The sequence below is a fragment of the Pseudonaja textilis genome, chromosome 9 (assembly GCF_049901715.1).
Source record: "Pseudonaja textilis isolate UNSWEBS1 chromosome 9, rPseTex1.2, whole genome shotgun sequence".
Taxonomy (NCBI): domain Eukaryota; kingdom Metazoa; phylum Chordata; class Lepidosauria; order Squamata; family Elapidae; genus Pseudonaja; species Pseudonaja textilis.
In genome coordinates this window covers 25,509,429-25,526,308 of record NC_141998.1, presented here as the reverse complement: position 1 = coordinate 25,526,308, position 16,880 = coordinate 25,509,429, and the positions used below count along the sequence as shown (strand labels likewise).

Genomic DNA, 16,880 nt, shown 5'->3' with positions numbered 1-16,880 from the left:
GGAAGGGGCGGGGCGCGACGGTGCCGCAAAAGGGCCGTCAAGCCGCGCGGAAGGGGGGCGGGGCTTCGGCCGGCGCGGCCTCACCCCAGGCGACCTGTCCCCCCTCGGCCACGCATGCGCTCTGCTGCCCAGAGTCCTCCGTGCCTGGACTGCTGCTGCAGGTGGAGGTGCCCTTGCTGCAGATCCGCCCCCCCCCCAAAAAAGGGATGGGGTGGGCGCGGGTCGGAAGCCGGGGTGGACTTCGTGTTAGGGGGAGAGGCCTGGATGGGCAGGCCGGGCTCAGGTGCAGCCCTTTCCCCGCTTTGCACCGGACCCCGATGCGGATGCAAGCAAGGAGGGGCTCCCCTGCAAGAAATAGGAGCGGTGGGGGGTCCTCTTCGCACGGTGGGCTCTGCGCCCCCTTTCTCGCCCCCCCAGAGCAGGCATCCTCTGCGTGCCCCCCCAAATATCCCCCCCCAGTAATGCGCGGATCCTTTGGATCGGGTATCCCTTTGCTCCCCTTTGGATGGGCGGTGGTGCAGGCTGCAAGTTGGCAGGCAAGGAGCGAGTTTTGCGCGCACCTTGCGCGGCTCTCTCGGAAGAGAAGCGCATTTTCAAAGTTCTTTCTAAGGAGCCGCGGGGATGCAGGGAGGGAGTCCTCACCTTAGGACCACAATTTAGCCCAAAATCGGCCGTGGAGCGAGGCATTGGTGAGTTTTTGCCCCGTTATACCACCTGTCTGCCAGCCGTCATTAAGCGAATTCGCTGCAGTCGTTAACTTAGTAACCCGGTCGTTGAGCAGATCTGCCTTCCCCAGAGTTTGCTGGTCAGGTGGTCACAAAAGGGACCAGATGATCCCTGGGACCCTGCAGCCGTCGTAAGTAGGAGTCTGTTACCCAGAATCTGAATTTGGGGAATGCTGCTGCCAGTCGTGTGAAAAAAAATGGTCATAAGTCGCCTTTTTCAATGCTGCTCTAACTTCGAATGGCCACTAGACGAGGAATACATAATTGGGGGAATTGTGTTTGGGGGGGGGGGGGTCTATTACAAGTCTGCCGTTGTAATTTTGTCACTAAATGAACTGTTGTAAGTCAAGGATTCGCTGTATAGGAAACAACATCCTACGTTGAGACTCGGGAAGCTGCTTTCCTGTTGCTTTCTTGCCCTCTGGAAAAACACTCAATTCCCCCACATCATTCCCGCCCCCTTTGCATCTTGAGTCACAGGTCAGAAAACCCTTGAATGAAAAATTCCATGCTTTTCATCCTGGTGAAGGTGGTTTCTCTGCTCCTTTTCTGGGGGCTGGAGTGGCCAAGGCTTAAAAAGTAGCCAAGGGTTTAAAAGTTAAAAAGGTTAAAAAGGTACAAATCCTGCTCTCCTGCTGGATTAAAAAACCCATCATCCCCAACCAGGATTGGCCCTGGGGTTAAGACCGGTTCCAATCCAACCCATCTCAAGAGCAAACAGGCCGGGGATGGTGCCAAGGCAGAATAAATGATCCCGAAACTGGTAATGCAACACTGGTTTATATTGTTTCAGGGACAAAGTTCAGAGATACCGAGGTTAAAGAAAAGGAGATTGTTTTTGTGGAAATAAAAGATGCCAAACTGGTCCTAGAACACTCTTGCACTTCTATTTGTCCCCATGTCTGGCGGTAAAGCCCTTGTGATAAAGATGTCTTGATTAAATTTAAATAAAATATGTTCTTTTTAAAAAAATATGTACAGTTTTAACTTTAAAGCACATCTCTTGCTGAAATGATAAACTTTTTTTTAAGTAGCCGTAATTCCATGCAATCTCTTTGCAACCCACTAAATTCATGCAACAGTCAAACCAGTCGCAAAAAAAAAAAGTATTTTTTTTTCCAGGAATGACATCCCCTCATCCACTGTTCTCTCAAAAGCCAACTTTAAAGTTCCTGTCGAATAGGATACACTCAAACTGTAACTGCAGATACAAAAGGCCTGTTCTTTTGTCTGTACACAGAGGACACACTAGGACAAACAACATACAAATCTTCTATCTGCAACGAACAAAAAAGTACAACAGAAGACCGCTGTGGACTTCAGATATACCTTCATAGCAAAATAAAGCTAATTACGGAAACCGGGTGGGTTGGCATTTCACAAGAGGCCCATCTAAAGCCTTTCTGCACTTCCTAGAAATACGGATAAAATACAATATTCAGAAATATACAGAGGAAAAAAACAGCACTCAACGCTGGTATAAAAATATACACGCTGTCCTTGTTCAACAACGATGTGAAGCAATACAAAGAAATTCCAAGAAACAGGAACAAGTTTTACCCAACAGACGTGTGGAAATCTATAAAATGATCAACGACACGATTTCTTACTGACCTTCAGCCTCCCTGCAAGGACACAGAAGACGGACGGACATCGGTCTTTCCGGTGGCCGGTGCACACTAGTGGCCACAAGGTTTGCAACGTTAGGAAAGGTGGAGTGGTGAACAGCAAACCTCATCCTGGCTTTCACTGGGCCCCCATTTTTTATTCAAGCAGCGCCAGGATGTTTGGTTTCACAAGACGTGCAAAATGGGTTCCTTCCCAACTCCGAACTCAGCGTTTTCGAGCACAAAACACGAAGAGAAGTTTAGAAGGAAAAAGTAACCCTGTGATCACAGACCCCACAGGTGGGCAGGTGATGTGACATCACAATGGCCTCTTATAGACACACCTTACCTAGGTGACTTCACACCTGGTGACTTGGGGTCTCCTGCAGGGGTGGGATGCTCCTGGTTCGGCCCGGTTCTATAGAACCCGTAGCTCTGAAGGGCAGCGGACACCGAAACGGGAAAAACCTTTTGGTCGTCTGGCCCACCCGCCTGCCCAGGCTCTTGGCTGTCCTTTATTGCCTGCTTTTTCAACTTGGCTGCTTTGCCGCAGCACAGCTGAGGTCGAAAAAGCAGGAAAGAAGTGGATTTTCAAACACTGTGCCCACCCAGGCACAGCTGGTGTTTTTTGCAATTGTTTTACACGGGCGCGCAGCGTGCAAAACGCACTCTGACCGAACCGGTAGTAACACCGGTTGAATCCGACCCCTGGTCTCCTGCCTGATTCCTAAGGAACTGAGGCTTGTGTAGAATAACGACAAAACGCTTTGTGTATCGAAATAGCCCCCCTTAAATGCTCAAAACCTGTCCAGGGTTGTTTTCCCTCTAAAGCTACGAATGAGTAATTCACCCCTTAGTGCATTTATCTCCGACCTCTGTACAAACTCACTTGTCTGTAAAGTTTATGCTGTTTATGTTTGAAATCTGACTGGTGCAATATTCGTACAACTTCCAGAGCAGCTAAGATCACCAGAGGGCTGATTTCCAAAGGCCGACCATTGCAGTCTGCACTGGGCTGAGCCACTCGTTTTGGCTCCGATATTGGGGCGAGCATGGAGGGCCAAAATTAATTTCTGGTTGAGGCCAAACAGGGCAGGTGACTTACTTGCTGTCAGCAGAGGAGCCAGCAGGACAATAGGAACAAGACAGTTGCTGGAGTTGCACATAATACCATCAAACCATGAAAAAAGGGGCCTGGAGCTTTGCTTTCTCTCACAGATCTTCCAGGGATCTTAACTGCAATGTTTTTGTGAAAGTTTCTCACACACCCCTCCTTTTCTCTACCCAACTCAGCTGATTAAGGCAGGCTGAAATTAGCCATTAAGTAGAAAAATCAATGCCAAATTCAGATCAAGCTACGGGGAAACCAGAGGTCAGCTTTCCCCCACTGATGCTGCTGGGGATGAATTAATTAAAGAGCATCCGGAGGGAAAGTAGGACAGAGGAGATCGTGTGGTGCCAACGCAATCCTGGAAAAGCAGAGATGGGAAGGTCAGGATCTTCTTCCCAGGCAAAGCCAGAAGGGGCAACCTGGGCGGCGAAGCAACGGGTAACAATATTTTACACAAAATAAAGTAAGGAAAAGCTTCAAGACCAGAATGCAAAACAATAAAAGCAGATGTAACAATCCGTGCACCTTCCAACTCAATGTTGTGGACTGGACCTTCTTTGATCTGGACCACAAACCACTGGGTCTCCAGAGGAGATCTTGCTGGTGCCTGATGTGGGAAAATTGGCTGGCAAGAGCTACAACGGCGCTGGGAAAGAATTCCTAGCTTTGCCCATCACAAATGCGCTGCAAATCTTCTCGTGATACTGTCCCATCGTTGACTGAACTTCTCCAGATGATCGAGAAGCAGCAGGAAGTCACGTCTTTTGGGCCCGTCCCTGACCGAGTAGAGAGGCAGTGTGATGGAACGGCCGAAAAAGGGGCCGTATTTGGTTGTAACGTGCGGGACCTCCTTCCTCAAAGCCCCAAGTTCATCGTGGTTCCTTTTCTTTTGGCAGTTTAAATCACACGTATCAACATTTGTGTGAGGGTTTGGGAGGTTTTTTTTTTTGGTGAGTATCTGGCACATCCAGCAGCCGACAGCGAAGGTTTTAGTTCTCTCCATGGTCCTCTTCCACCCAAGCCACAATCTTCCCTTCCCAGCCAGGAATGATATCATCATCATGGAAAACCTACATGGAAAGCAAAGAGAAGGAAAGTATTCATCCATCCATCCATCCACGGCAATATTTCTCTTCCGACCCAAATCTTGTTCCAAGGAAACAAACACGAAACGGAGGTAACAGCCAAACCTTTTAATGATTCTTTACGAATTCCGTTCCTTCACGGCTAAAAGGCTGTTTCAAACTAATTGTCTCTGATAAGAACGAGCCTTGCCAAGGTGGTGCAAGGCTGCCAAGTATACTAGATAAAGTTACTAAGAAATATTTCAAACACAAAGAGTCTCCAAACACCAACCAAGATATTCCGAATGTCCACAAGGCTTGAGTGCAAAAACGTCTTTGCTTCCTGCAAAGAACTCCGGTTTCTCAGCTGGCTTTTATCTCTTAAGGGAGGGGCCATCACCTTGCAGCCTTCCTCCCGATTCGCCCGTGCTGCTGCAGCTGCTCCTTCCTTTGAGCAACCCTGCACACACTGGGCACAGGCTCCTCGGGGTCCTCTTCCTCACTGCTGCCAGCCTCCACAATCTCCGAAGGCAGCACCTCACTCCCTGATGGTCCTGGCCCCATCCCTGCATCACACGCAGGCCCCTCATCTCAGTCCTCGCTCTCCGAGACCCCAGCCATCTGGACCTGCTGCCAGCGAACCACAACAATTTTTCAATCTTGGCTAGGGAGTTCTGGGAGTTGTAGACCACACATCTTAAAATGAGAAACATCACTCCATCCACCCACCCACTCATCCACAGCAATGTTTTTCAATGTTGTCAACTTTAAGATGTGTGTCATGCCCCTGTTGGAGTCTGACTCCGAGGGAGAGATGGAACAACTGACAGGGAATGGGACTGTGGCTCAGGTGGTTATGGAGAAAACTGGGGAAGGGCACAGGCCGGATGGGCATTCAGAGAAAGGGCCACCCCCTCTTCATCCTAGGGCACGCAGGAAGGAGCAGATAAGGGAGAAACGTGAGTGGTGTGGTCTATGGGGGAGGAAGGGGCCCTGATCCCCTTCATGGGTTGCAGCTGGGAGGACTGGTTAAAAGGACAAACTGCGCATGGCAGTTTGGAAGCAAAGCGTGCATTATTCTTGTCGGAGCTTATCTGGGTTTTGGCTTCCTCCCAACCGTGGTTGCTGCATTATCTGGTAGAAGTCTGCAATTAATCATCCTTGCCTGCAGAAGTAATTCCTTCAGTGTGGCTTGTGTTGGTTTTTTTTATTTTGAATTAACTTTACTTTGGGTGTGGACTGCATTTACTCCCTCCGTAAACTATTTTAAGAGTTTGATATCCTGCCGAGAATAATTGGACATTGGGGGGCCAAGTTGGAGGCATTAAAGGGACTTTATTCTATTTTTGTGACTTGGTTATTTTTGTGTCACACCCCAGGTCATCACAATGTGTGGACTTCAACTCCTAGAATTCCCCAGTTGGCTGAGGAACTCTGGGAGTTGAAAACCACACATCTTAAAGTTGTGAAAGTTAAGAGAAACTGGTTGGTCCATCCAATTTATAAACCACAGGTAGTCCTTGATCTAGTTCATTTAGTCAATCGATCTGAATAGAGCTGGAAGGGGCCTTTGAGGTCTTCCAGTCCAACCCCCCTGTTCAAGTGACCAGAGTTACAACAGGACTGGAAAAAGTGACTTATGACCATTTTTCATACTTATGACCATTGCAGCGTCATGTGATTTACATCCAGATACTTAAGCCTGGATTCACTTTACAGTGGTGTTTGTAATTTAACTAGTGCAGTGATTCACTTAAACAGATGTGGCGCAAAACTCAGTAACGAATGTCTCACTTAGCAACCTAAGTGTTGGGCTCAATTGTGATTGTAAGTCAAGCGTGACGTGTACTCATTTCACTCACAGAGCAACAACTCTGGGCAGCGTACAATTAAAGCATAGAAACCATAGCAGCCTTGATTAAAAGATCGTGAAACAGCCCAAGGCCACCTGCACCTACCTGGAAACCCGCCTGCAATCTCTTCTTCAGCATTCCTAGGACAGGTTGTCGAGTTGTGTCATCACAATTCTTGAGAAACCACACCACACTTCTGCACCCAGCCAATGAGAACTAAAAACTCACATCCCTGGAGCTCTCTGGAGGGAAAAACACAGCTGACCCACTTTTCTAGCTGACTGGGACGTTCTTGTTTTTCAGGCCTGCAGGGTGTGATTTTTCTCATGCTCACACATGCACATGGGCACACATGTGCACGCACACACACGCCCACACTTCCCTGCCCCTTGGCTTTCGCTCCACCGGTGAGAGCCGAACGCGAGCATTTCTCCAGGGAGAAAAAACATCCCATCCTGTGGGGCAACTTCTGCAGTCCATACAAAAGATTCTGGTCTATGGGGGGCTGTGGGGACAGACTCTGGAGCTCAGTTTGGGGAAGGAGGAATAAAGAAAAAATCACTTTGTGTTGCTATGCAGGAGCTGCCCCAGAAAAGATCCTCCCTAAATCCTCCACAGCGTGTCATGCCCGTTAGAATCTGACTCTGAGGGAGAGGAGGAACAGGAAGACCCAGGCCCATCCCCGCTTCATCCTAGGGCACGCAGGGAGGATGGGATAAGGGAGAAACATGAATGGCATGGTCTACGGGGGAGGAAAGGGCCTTGATCCCCTTCACGGGCTGCAGCTGTGAGGACTAACTGCACATGGGCCAGTGCTGGAAGCAAAGCCTGAAAATATTTCTAGTCTGTCTGTTCTTATCTGAGTTCTGGCGTCCTTCCCAGTGTGTGTATTTCGATATCTGTGGACGTCTTCAAGCCCTTACCCCGCCTTGTCTCAATTAATTGCTTCAGTGTGGGTTGTGTGGTTTTTTTTCTATTTATAATTTATATGTATTTTGAGTTCGAACGGAAGTTCTTCCTTTTGCGCAACTGTTTGTGGGGGGAGTTTTTTCTCCAGCCAATAATTGGACCTTCAAAGCCAAGTTGAAGGAAGTAAAGGGGCTTCACCTGTTTTTGTGACTTTGTGGCTTTTGTATCCCACCCTGGGTCATCACACAGCCTTTATCAGATAATTATGCAGAGGCTGCTTTAGTCTGGCAAGATTCTGTCCCCTGGCGAACGGCAGTCTTGAAATCACAGGCAGTCCTCAACGGCCCACAATTGAGCCCAAACCTTATGTTGCTAAGTGAGACGGTTGCTAAGAGAATTTCACCATTTTATGACCTTGCTCGCCACGCCTGTGAAGTGAGTCGCAGCCCTTGTTAAGCGAGGAGCATCTGTCGTTAAGCGAATCCAGCTTCCCCGTTGACTTCGCTTGTCAGTAGGTTGCAAAAGGGGATCAAGTCATCCCTTCCCCGGGACGTTGCAACCGCCATAAATGTCAGTCCGCTATCAAGCATCCAAATGTAAATCACATGACTGTGGGGATGCCTCAACGGCTGTAAGTCTGAAAAATCGTCGTACGTCACTTTTTCCAGCGTTCCCGCAAATTCGAACAGTCACTAAATGAACATTTACACATGTTGTTCTTGGTTCTCGTGCCTGCCGGGTAGGCCCTTACCTCCTCTTTGACCGTCCCAAACTCTGGATCCAGAGCTTTGAAGTGGTACCGGTGTGTCCCATCCCGGTCGATCGCCGATTTGAAGTCCCTTAGCGTCACTTCCCCTAACCTGCAAAGCGCAAGAGGAGAGGAAGGGGCATGTTCTGACCCAAACTTATGGAGACACTAACAAACACACATTAGTCCCGAAACCCTTTTTTTCTTCATTTCAACGGTTGTGAATTTTAGTCATTCACAGCCCGTAATGAGTCTCACACAGTTTGTAAATAGTCCCACGGAAGTCTGCCAAAGTCCTTCGGGATAAGGCTGATAAGCACCCACCTTTATCTTCCTTGAAATGCTGCCAAAGACTAAATTGCCAATTAGTTATACAAAGCCAAACAGCACAAATTCAACACAGAGCTTCAGGTTTCAAACCAACCAGTACGAACAACATTGCTTCCTGCAAAGACTCCTGTCCCTTTGCTCCTCCTTTATGTCTTAGCGGAGGACCCAATCACCTCCAAGCCTTACTCCCGAGTTGCCCCTTTTGTCTTAACTGTTCTTGCCCCTGGCAGCTCTGTGCATGTGCGCAATGGGAATAGGCTCCCTCTGCTCCTTTGCCTTACTGATGTCAGATTCTGGAGGCTCCAGAATCAGCACATAACTCCCAGATAGCCCTGGCCCCATCTCTGTATTGGATACAGGACCCTTGTCCGAGTCCTCCCCAGACTCCAGCACTGGCCCGTGTTCCTCCCCACTGTCCGACTCTCCTGCCATCTCCGCAGGCTGCTGGTGGACCAAACAGGGCATGCTAACACCAGGCTGGATGTCAACCTTCCTGCTGGGATGGGAATTCCCTTGGAGACACCCCAGTTCTGGGGTCCCAGAAAGAGGATCTAGGGTTGGGGGAAGGGGAAGGGGAGGAATGCAGGCCTACCTCTTTGGAATGCTGACCATGAAGGGGGTGAGGGAGCGATCGGTGAAGTACAGCACTTTGGTGCAGGCGCTGCTGCTCACGGCTGGCGTGCTGTGAGAATGAGGCAGTTCTGCAGACAAATAAGAGAGACAGGCTGAGCCACCGGGCAGAGGGCCCACGTTCTCCTGGCGGCCACAGATTTCATCCCCAAAGCCTTCTTAATCCAACAGGTCAGATTTATTCCCCGCCACAGACTAAGAGATGGATCAGAAAAGCTTTCCCTTCTGTGGCTCGCCGTGCCCTGAGCTGAAAAAGAAAATTGCAAAATGAGCCACTGGAGGGGGCAGAAAGTGTGGGTTTTTACGTGGCATCTTTTAAAAAAGAAATGGGGGGATGGGGAACGGGGGGGGGGAACATCTGGATTCGAAACAGATATCCTTCACTTGGGATGCGCAAAGGCTGCATTGCCACCCGGGACCACTAGATGGCAGCTTATTCTCAGAGAGCCACGTTGCAGCCCCCTTTTGGACTAGGTAAGGTTCTACTTAAAATACTTTCAAATTTAAAAGAAGAAAACTCATAAATGGACATTGTTTCACGTTGTTTCCTTCTTTTGAAATGCTTTAACCATTTTTAAACCATTCACAGTCACTGGATGGTATATACAATTTATTACTGTTACTTTTGTAATGAGGTATTCTAGGGCAGGGGTCTCTAAACCTTGGCAACTTTAAGATTTGTGCATGTATATATGTTTTTATTGTTTACATATAGGTTTATTGAGCACAGTGAGGCCATCCTGGTGTTTTCTCCGCCATACACACCAAAGTGAAAGAAAAAAATTGCTACTTATGCATTGCTAGCCTTGTACAATTATTTTTGACCAATATATATATAATGTCTTATTCCGGGTCGATTTAACTTAGTTATTTCAGGTTCCAACTCCCACCTCTTAGTTCCAGCCATTGATAAAATCTCTTCCAGGTGTCACAGTATTCTGTCTCCCCTTTGTTTTTTTTTTAATTCTAACGTTAATCTGTCCAATTCTGTGCACACTAATATTTTCTTTAATATCTCCTTTTCTGAAGGGGTGTTTTCACTTTTCCATTGCTGGGCATATACACCATCCTCGTTGCCATCAGGATGTGCAATATTAGGTATGTTAACCCTTGATGATAATCATCTGTTATAATTCCAAAGTTGCCAAGGTTGGAGGCCCCTCTTCTACAGGCCCTACTATCCGGAGGTGCGCCCGATCCTTTTTGTTCTCCTATCCTAACAGGATCCAGGCAAGAGGAAGAACTGAGGCCAATCGAATGAGGAGGGCAGGAAAGTCACCCCATTTTCCCGAAAAGGGGCGATTCCCAGGAGCTTCGCCTACGGGCCTCTCGAAGCCGGACGTGTCCCGGAGAACGAGAACTTCCGAATTGCACTCACTGGAGTTGGAAGGCCAAGATTCCCGATATTCGCTCCCCACGTGGCCTGCAGGCGATTTCCCTCGGACCTGAGCAAAGGAAGCAGATGGATGAGGGGTGGGCTTCTTGGACACTCTTCCATGTGAATCGTTCCCGGATCTCGGGGGCGGTACTCATCTCCGTTTCAAAACCAAAGAAGAGCCAGCGCCGTCCGAAGACGTCTCCGTGGTCGTGTGGCCGGCATGACTAAACACCGAAGGCGCACGGAACACTGTTCCCTTCCCACCAAAGGGATCCCTATTTTTCTACTTGCATTTTTGACATGCTTTCGAATTGCTAGGTTGGCAGAAGCTGGGACGAGTAACGGGAGCTCACTCCATTACGCGGCGCTAGGGATTTGAACCACCGAACTGCCGACCTTTCTGATCGACAAGCTCAGCATCTTAGCCACTGAGCCACCACGTCTCTTTTATTTCCCATTACCTGAACCAAAAGTGGTTCTTTTAGAGAAGCCTAGAAGGCTACACCCAGCTACACCGAAGCTCTAACGAAAGGCGGATTAAAAAATCCTGCAAATGACGAGTTCCTAAAAGTCTGGATTGAACAGACTTTTCAATCCAGACTTCAGCTAGGTCAGGATTTGGCCTGGTCCTTCCAGGACAGGAACGCAAGAGGTTCTCCCAACATGGATGGGGCCTTTGGAGAGAGAAGACCTGGGTTGGCCCAATGGAAGGACTTCTGCTCGAAACCAAGGCACCGTGTAGGGTTGTAACATCCACACAGCTCGGAGCCCCACCGGAGCGAAATAGGGGCCCTTCTAGGGAGAACACCAGGTCTATAGAAGTGATGGCTAACCTTTCGGATACCAGGTGCCCAAACTGGAATGCGTGTGCATGGCGTGTGCTGGAGCACAGGAAACCCAAAGACCAGCTGGCCAGTGCGCACATGCCTGTTTTGGGGGCATTTGGGGGGTAATTTTCAGGGCCATTTTCAGGCTGTTTTCCAGCCAAAAAAACAGTCTGAAAATGGCCCAGAAAACATCCTGAAAACCAGCCTGAAAACAACCCCCAAAATGCCCAGAAACAATGTGAAAAACACTCAGAAAACAGCCAGAAAATGGCCAGAAAACAGCCATAAAACAGCCCAGAAAATGGCCAGAAACTGCCCGGTAAATGGCCAGAAAAACAGCTGGAAAATGGCCCAGAAAACAGCCGGAAAAACAGCTGGAAAATGGCCCAATAAACAGCTGGAAAATGGCCCAAAAAACAGCTGGCAACTGCCCGGAAAACGGCTTGTTTTTCGGCCGTCTTTCGGGCCGTTTTCAGGCACTCCAACACCCACGAAAACCAGCCGGCTGGTGCGCATATGCACACGAGAAACCAGAAGAGCAGCTGGCAATGGCACACATGCTCACAGAGAGGGGTCTGCGTGCCACCTCTGGCGCGTGTGCCATGGGTTCGCCATCACGGGTCTATAGCTTCTCAGGCGGAGACCCTGCCTGAGGACAGGAGCTGAGCTGCCCTCACAGCTCCAGCGGGAGGGAGATCTGGTGAGAGAAGACGAAGAGGTCCATCGGAGGACCCACCCAGCGGCCGGGCAGACCAGTCCCGGAAGCCAAGAGCAGAAACTCTCTTGGGCGTGGCCCTCCAAGCAGGCTTCGGGGCTACCTCCGTGGGACCGGAGCTAAAGGAGATGCGTCCTACCTCAGCCCAGAGCGAGGTGCTGCTCCTGAGAACGCGGGAAGGGGAATTATGGGTGCCTCAAGGGAGGGGAAGGCCAAGCCGCCTCGGAGCGGAGGCTCCTTACCCTCTTCTCCTGCCTCTTCTGCACCTCCATGCGGTGCAACCTGTCCATCAGGCTGGAGATGCCCTGCTCCAGGCTATCAATGGTGTGGTGTTGGGGGTCGTGGCCGCTGAAGCTGTTCCGCAGACTACGCAGGGCCTCGCGCACCAGCTGCAGGTCACTGGCCTGGCAGGAGAGAGACCCAGAAGCAGGGGGAGGTGGGTGGGCTGGATGCCACCAGGCCAACACTGTAAAAACCAGCCCTGGGGAAAGCCCCCTCCCCCTCCCCAAGCCGTGGAACCCGAGGGGAGCGTACCCCTCTGTGCGTTGAAGACGCCGTTCCTTTCCCCAAGGACTGGAGGAACCCATTGCTCTGAGAGTTGTGGTTGCCGTAGAGGATCACCTGCTTTGCAAGAGAGGAAGGGAAGCCGTTTGGCAAGGCTGGGAAGGGCCAGCTGGAAACCTAGCCACCCTTCCCAAGCTCGGCTCAGGAGCCATCGATGTCTGGCAGGCCAGCGGGGTCTGTCCCCTCAGGTAGCCTAGCGTGAGAAAAGGGCGGCTTTCGAAGGAGTAGGGCTGGTCTGTTCTGCCTGTCCTGCCAACTGGGAGGAACCCGAACCGTCCACCACGTCCCTCCTCTCCCCAAGAACTCAAAGTTGACCTCCTCTTGGAGGGGACCTTTGTGCTCTCTGAGCTTGGCTCCTCCTCCTCTCCAGAAACCCCCACTCCCTCCGGCACTGGTGATGTTACCTAGCTGGGTAACACGTCTGCAAGAAAACCACCAAGCTCAGAGTACCAAGAACTCCACAGTCCTCCCCACTCCCTTCTAGCACTGATGATGTTACCCAGCTGGGTAATGAAACACCTGCAAGGAAATCACCAAGCTCAGAGAACACCAAGGACCCCACAGTCCTCCTCCTCCCAAACCCTTCTAGCACTGATAACGTTACCTAGCTGGGTCATGAAACGTCTGCAAGGAGAGAACCGGACTCAGAGGACCCCCCCAAGGGCCCCGCATTTCAACCCCGAGCTACACATGTTCTCCTCTACTGAAGCCACCTTGGCTGGCCTGTACACCTGCCCTTCCAGAAGCCGAGCGAGAGGGACCAGGGACCCAATTTCGCACCCCGCCGGAGCGCCGCATACCTCTTCCACGTCCTTCTTCAGGCAGCGCGCCAGGAGAAGTTCCCTGTGCTGCAGCTCCTTTTCCAGCTCGGCCTGGGAGGGAAGAGGCAGAGAGGCCGATGGGATTTATTTCTGTTTATGACACGGCTATGCCGCTCGTCTGACTATCCAGAGGGGCCCAAAAGCAGCCCAGGGCGCTCCCAGCTGGAGGGGGGGGAGGCCACGGGGAGATGGGGTGGGGGGGGAGCCCCCTACCTGCTGATACCCGGCCTCGGAGAGCTGGTGTAGCATCTCTTCCATCTTGGCCTGGTGCTGATGCAGGAGCCGGTCCTTCTGGCTTAGCTCTTTCTGGAAGGGGAGGGAGGGAGGGAGGCTCAGTCTGGGGGGGGCTGCACTTTGGGTCCTTCCCTGGCCAGCCCCCCCAGATGCTTGGAAGAGGAGGGTGCCATCCCAAGACAGGGAAGAGCAGAATGTGAACGATGGAATAAGAGCCCCAAAGGAAAATTTCTCATCCAAGAAGCTTCATCGGCTCCGACTGGGATGGTGGGGAAATGGAAGGATCGATACGCCTTGCAAGACAGAACTGGTCATTTGCATCCTTTGAGAGGGTCGTTGAGGCCACTTGGAGGTTTATCTGTGTCCTCGGGGCCGAACTGAGTGGTGCCCCTGGTTCCTGGAGTCTGCTACGGACTTTTAGCTGTACAGTTTGGGAGGGACACCCTTGGAAGGGTGGGGGAGGAATAGGAAAGGATTTCCAGTGGAAAAAAAATTGCAGACTACAGGAACCATTTGCACCACTCAGGTGACCCTGAGGACACAGATAAACCTCCAAGTGGCCTCAACGACCCTCTAAAAAGATGCAAATGACCAGTTCTGTCTGCAAGGAAGACAAATCCTTCCCTTCCCCACCGTCCAGTCTGAGCGGATGAAGCTTCTTGGATGAGAAGTGAAATGTCTTCAAAGAAAGAAACCAGAGAAACCCAGTTGCCACTTGAAGAAAAACAAAGCACCTTTAGGACATCCGTGGCCTAGAGGACTGAGAATCTCCGTGGACGATGAAGAAAGAAGCTGCCGAGAGGCTTATGACTTCTGTCTCTGGGCTCTCTTGGTGGGGAGCTTTCCCCGGTCCCAAACCCCAGGAAGGTGAGAGGGAAGGACTTCCTGGTTACCTGGGAGCCAGCAGCTCCCAAGAACGCTCCCACACCAACAAGCCCCGGAGGGGAGGAAGACCCCCTTACCTTGTACTCCGCCAGAAGCCGGTTCCTTTCTTCCACTTTCCTCTGGAGATCAGCCTGCAGAAGCAAGATTCGAACACAGATGTGATGACACAAAAATAACCAAGTCCACAAAAGTAGAATAAATTCCCTTTCATGCCTCCAACTTGGCCCCCCCCCGATGTTCAATCATCCTCGGCTGGAGATCAAACTCTTCCGAAAACGGTCCACGAAGGGAAGAAATGCAGTCCGAACCCAAAGTAAAGACAATTAGAAATAAAAAAAAAAGCCAACACAAACCACACTGAAGTAATTAACACAGCAGGCCAGGATGATAAATTGCAGACTTTCAAAGGATAACGCAGCACCCGCAGTTGGGAGGATGCCAAAACCCAGATAGGCCTCGGCCAAGAAAATGCACGCTTTGCTTCCAGCAAGACGCTTTGTGCAAACGCCCTTCTTATATCTTGTTCTCCCAGCTACAACTAATGAAAGGGATCAGGGCCCTTTTCTCTCCCGTAGGCCATGTTGCTCCCTTCTCCGTTCCTCCCGGCATGCTCTAGGATGAAGAGGGGGTGGCCCTGGGTCTTCCTCCGAATGTTCAGCCGGACTGTGCCCTTCCCCCGTTTCCTCCACAGCCACCGGAGCCCCACTCCCGCTCCCACTCCCCGTCAGCTGCTCAATCTCCCCCTCAGAGTCAGACTCCAACAAGGGCATGACAGCAGAGTTGGGACCTTGGCTGACAGTCCTGGGCTGAAGCAGGTGGGTACAGATCTGAAACCTGCCTTTCTGACCCAGCCACGGGGGTCATGCTGCCCTTCCCCACTCCCCTCCCTCCCCAGCTCCCCCCTCTCCTCCCACCGGAGACCCCCTGGCAAGACCCCTCCCGTGTCCCTAGGCCCTGCGGGGGCAGCCCTCGCCCTCCCTGCCAAGAAAGAGGCTCACATTCTGGCTGTGCAATTCCTCCTTTTCCATATTTGCTCTCAGCAGCTCCGGTTTTATCTGAAGCATCACCGTGTCTTGCTGGGCCAGCCTCTGCTGCAAAGCATCCTTTCAAAAATAAAAATAATAAATGGCTACACCCCATTTCCGGCTCCAAGCACCCCCATAATCAATGCTACAGAGTGGCACCTCTTCTCGGGGCTTGAACTGACGTTTCGATCTCTTTCTAGCACGATTTCTTTTTAGAGAGCGGACCCCAATAAGTTCCATGAGCCCGACCTCGTGTTATTTAATTGTTTCTTAGATTTATAGCGCGCCCCTCTAATTTTGCCACCCAAGGGCTTCTGGAGACCCTTCCCCTCCCCCAAATGGCCTGATCCCACCTCCATCTTCTCCGTGTCAGGATTCCAGCAGTTACCCCCCCCCCCAATTAAATGCTGAGTCTCGAGCCAAACTTCCAAACCTTCAAAAGGATTTATTGGGAGTTAACATGTCCGGCACTGCCTGGGTGTAGCCGACTCTGAGACACGTAATTCATTGTCATCCTTGATCCTCATTTCCCACCCCACCGCCTGGGTGTATCCTAAGTCATATTCTCCAACGGGACACCTCCATAGCCCAGAGTCATCAATCATGCGCTCCAGTTAGAATTTTGCACGGCAGAAACTTCGGTCACCTCGTTACTATCTTTGAAAAACTATTTACGGAATGCACTTTTCGGTTTGCAAGCAGCGTTGACACGCCAACGTTCTCTCTCTCACCTTGACTCCCTGCAGGTTTCGGTTTTCCTGCTTGCATTTCTGCAGCTCCTTCTGCGGGGAAGCCAAAGAAAGGGATTGGGAGGTTCGGCCCCTTTCCCGCCTCCCCCCACCCCCTCAACTCTTCCCGCTTGCATCCATTGACTCTAGCCCGCCCACCCACGCAACCAACCCCGGTCGCCCTTTAGGCCAGAGGATGCCAAGAAGGTCCAGAACCCTCACCAACTACAACACCTGCTTGAAGACCATCGCCCCAAAAAATAGCCCTAAAATCAGGTTGGTCATTTGAGGATGGTCTGGATTTCTGACCGTAACAGGCAGGCTCGCTTATGGACGTATCTCGAGGTGCATTGGGAAGCAGCCGCCGCCGCCGCCCCTTTCCTCACCTTCAGGTCCTGGTTCTCCTCCAGACTCTGATCCAGGCGGCTCCGGATGATGACCTGGAGACCCAAGAGGGCTGTTACCGCCCAGCACCTCCGTCCCCAGCCGGGCCAGGGAGGGGCGGGAGGGGGGGAGGAAAAGGCTCACCAGCTGCTCTTCCAGAGCACCATCCTGCTCGCACAGCCCCAGGGAGCGTTCCTGCTCGTCCTCGGGGAGGGACCCGTTCAGCAGCAGCGCCTGGCGGGGCAAGAAGGGGGACAAGGGGTGAAGCCCCGTGGAAGCCCCCCCCACCCAGGAGGAAACCGGCCTCCTTCTTCCAGGGGACCCAGGGAGATAAAAGGGGGT

General features: G+C 51.3%; 1 protein-coding gene and 1 long non-coding RNA gene across 6 annotated transcripts in view; one reads left to right on the top strand and one right to left on the bottom strand.

Moving 5' to 3' along the window:
* Nucleotides 1–142: 142 nt before the first annotated feature.
* LOC148125074 (uncharacterized) lies at nt 143–10,889 on the top strand. The gene is made up of 2 exons (XR_015744698.1): nt 143–856; nt 10,201–10,889. It is a non-coding gene; the product is annotated as an uncharacterized LOC148125074 (long non-coding RNA).
* The window catches only part of DIXDC1 (DIX domain containing 1), a 41,919-nt gene continuing 27,906 nt past the window's right edge, over nt 2,868–16,880 (bottom strand). For 3 of the 5 annotated variants that reach the window (XM_087939223.1, XM_087939219.1, XM_087939221.1), the window contains 13 exons: nt 16,683–16,772; nt 16,541–16,594; nt 16,158–16,208; nt 15,400–15,504; nt 14,479–14,532; nt 13,496–13,588; nt 13,262–13,333; nt 12,432–12,521; nt 12,140–12,301; nt 10,356–10,422; nt 8,940–9,048; nt 8,021–8,129; nt 2,868–4,513 (listed from right to left, as the gene is read on the bottom strand). In XM_087939223.1, the coding sequence (XP_087795349.1) occupies nt 4,433–4,513; nt 8,021–8,129; nt 8,940–9,048; nt 10,356–10,422; nt 12,140–12,301; nt 12,432–12,521; nt 13,262–13,333; nt 13,496–13,588; nt 14,479–14,532; nt 15,400–15,504; nt 16,158–16,208; nt 16,541–16,594; nt 16,683–16,772 (1,137 nt within the window). In that variant the 3' untranslated portion in view covers nt 2,868–4,432. Of the gene's footprint in view, nt 4,514–8,020; nt 8,130–8,939; nt 9,049–10,355; nt 10,423–11,767; nt 11,880–12,139; nt 12,302–12,431; nt 12,522–13,261; nt 13,334–13,495; nt 13,589–14,478; nt 14,533–15,399; nt 15,505–16,157; nt 16,209–16,540; nt 16,595–16,682; nt 16,773–16,880 lie in introns of those variants that run through there. The other 2 variants (XM_087939220.1, XM_087939222.1) reach the window with 2 other exon arrangements.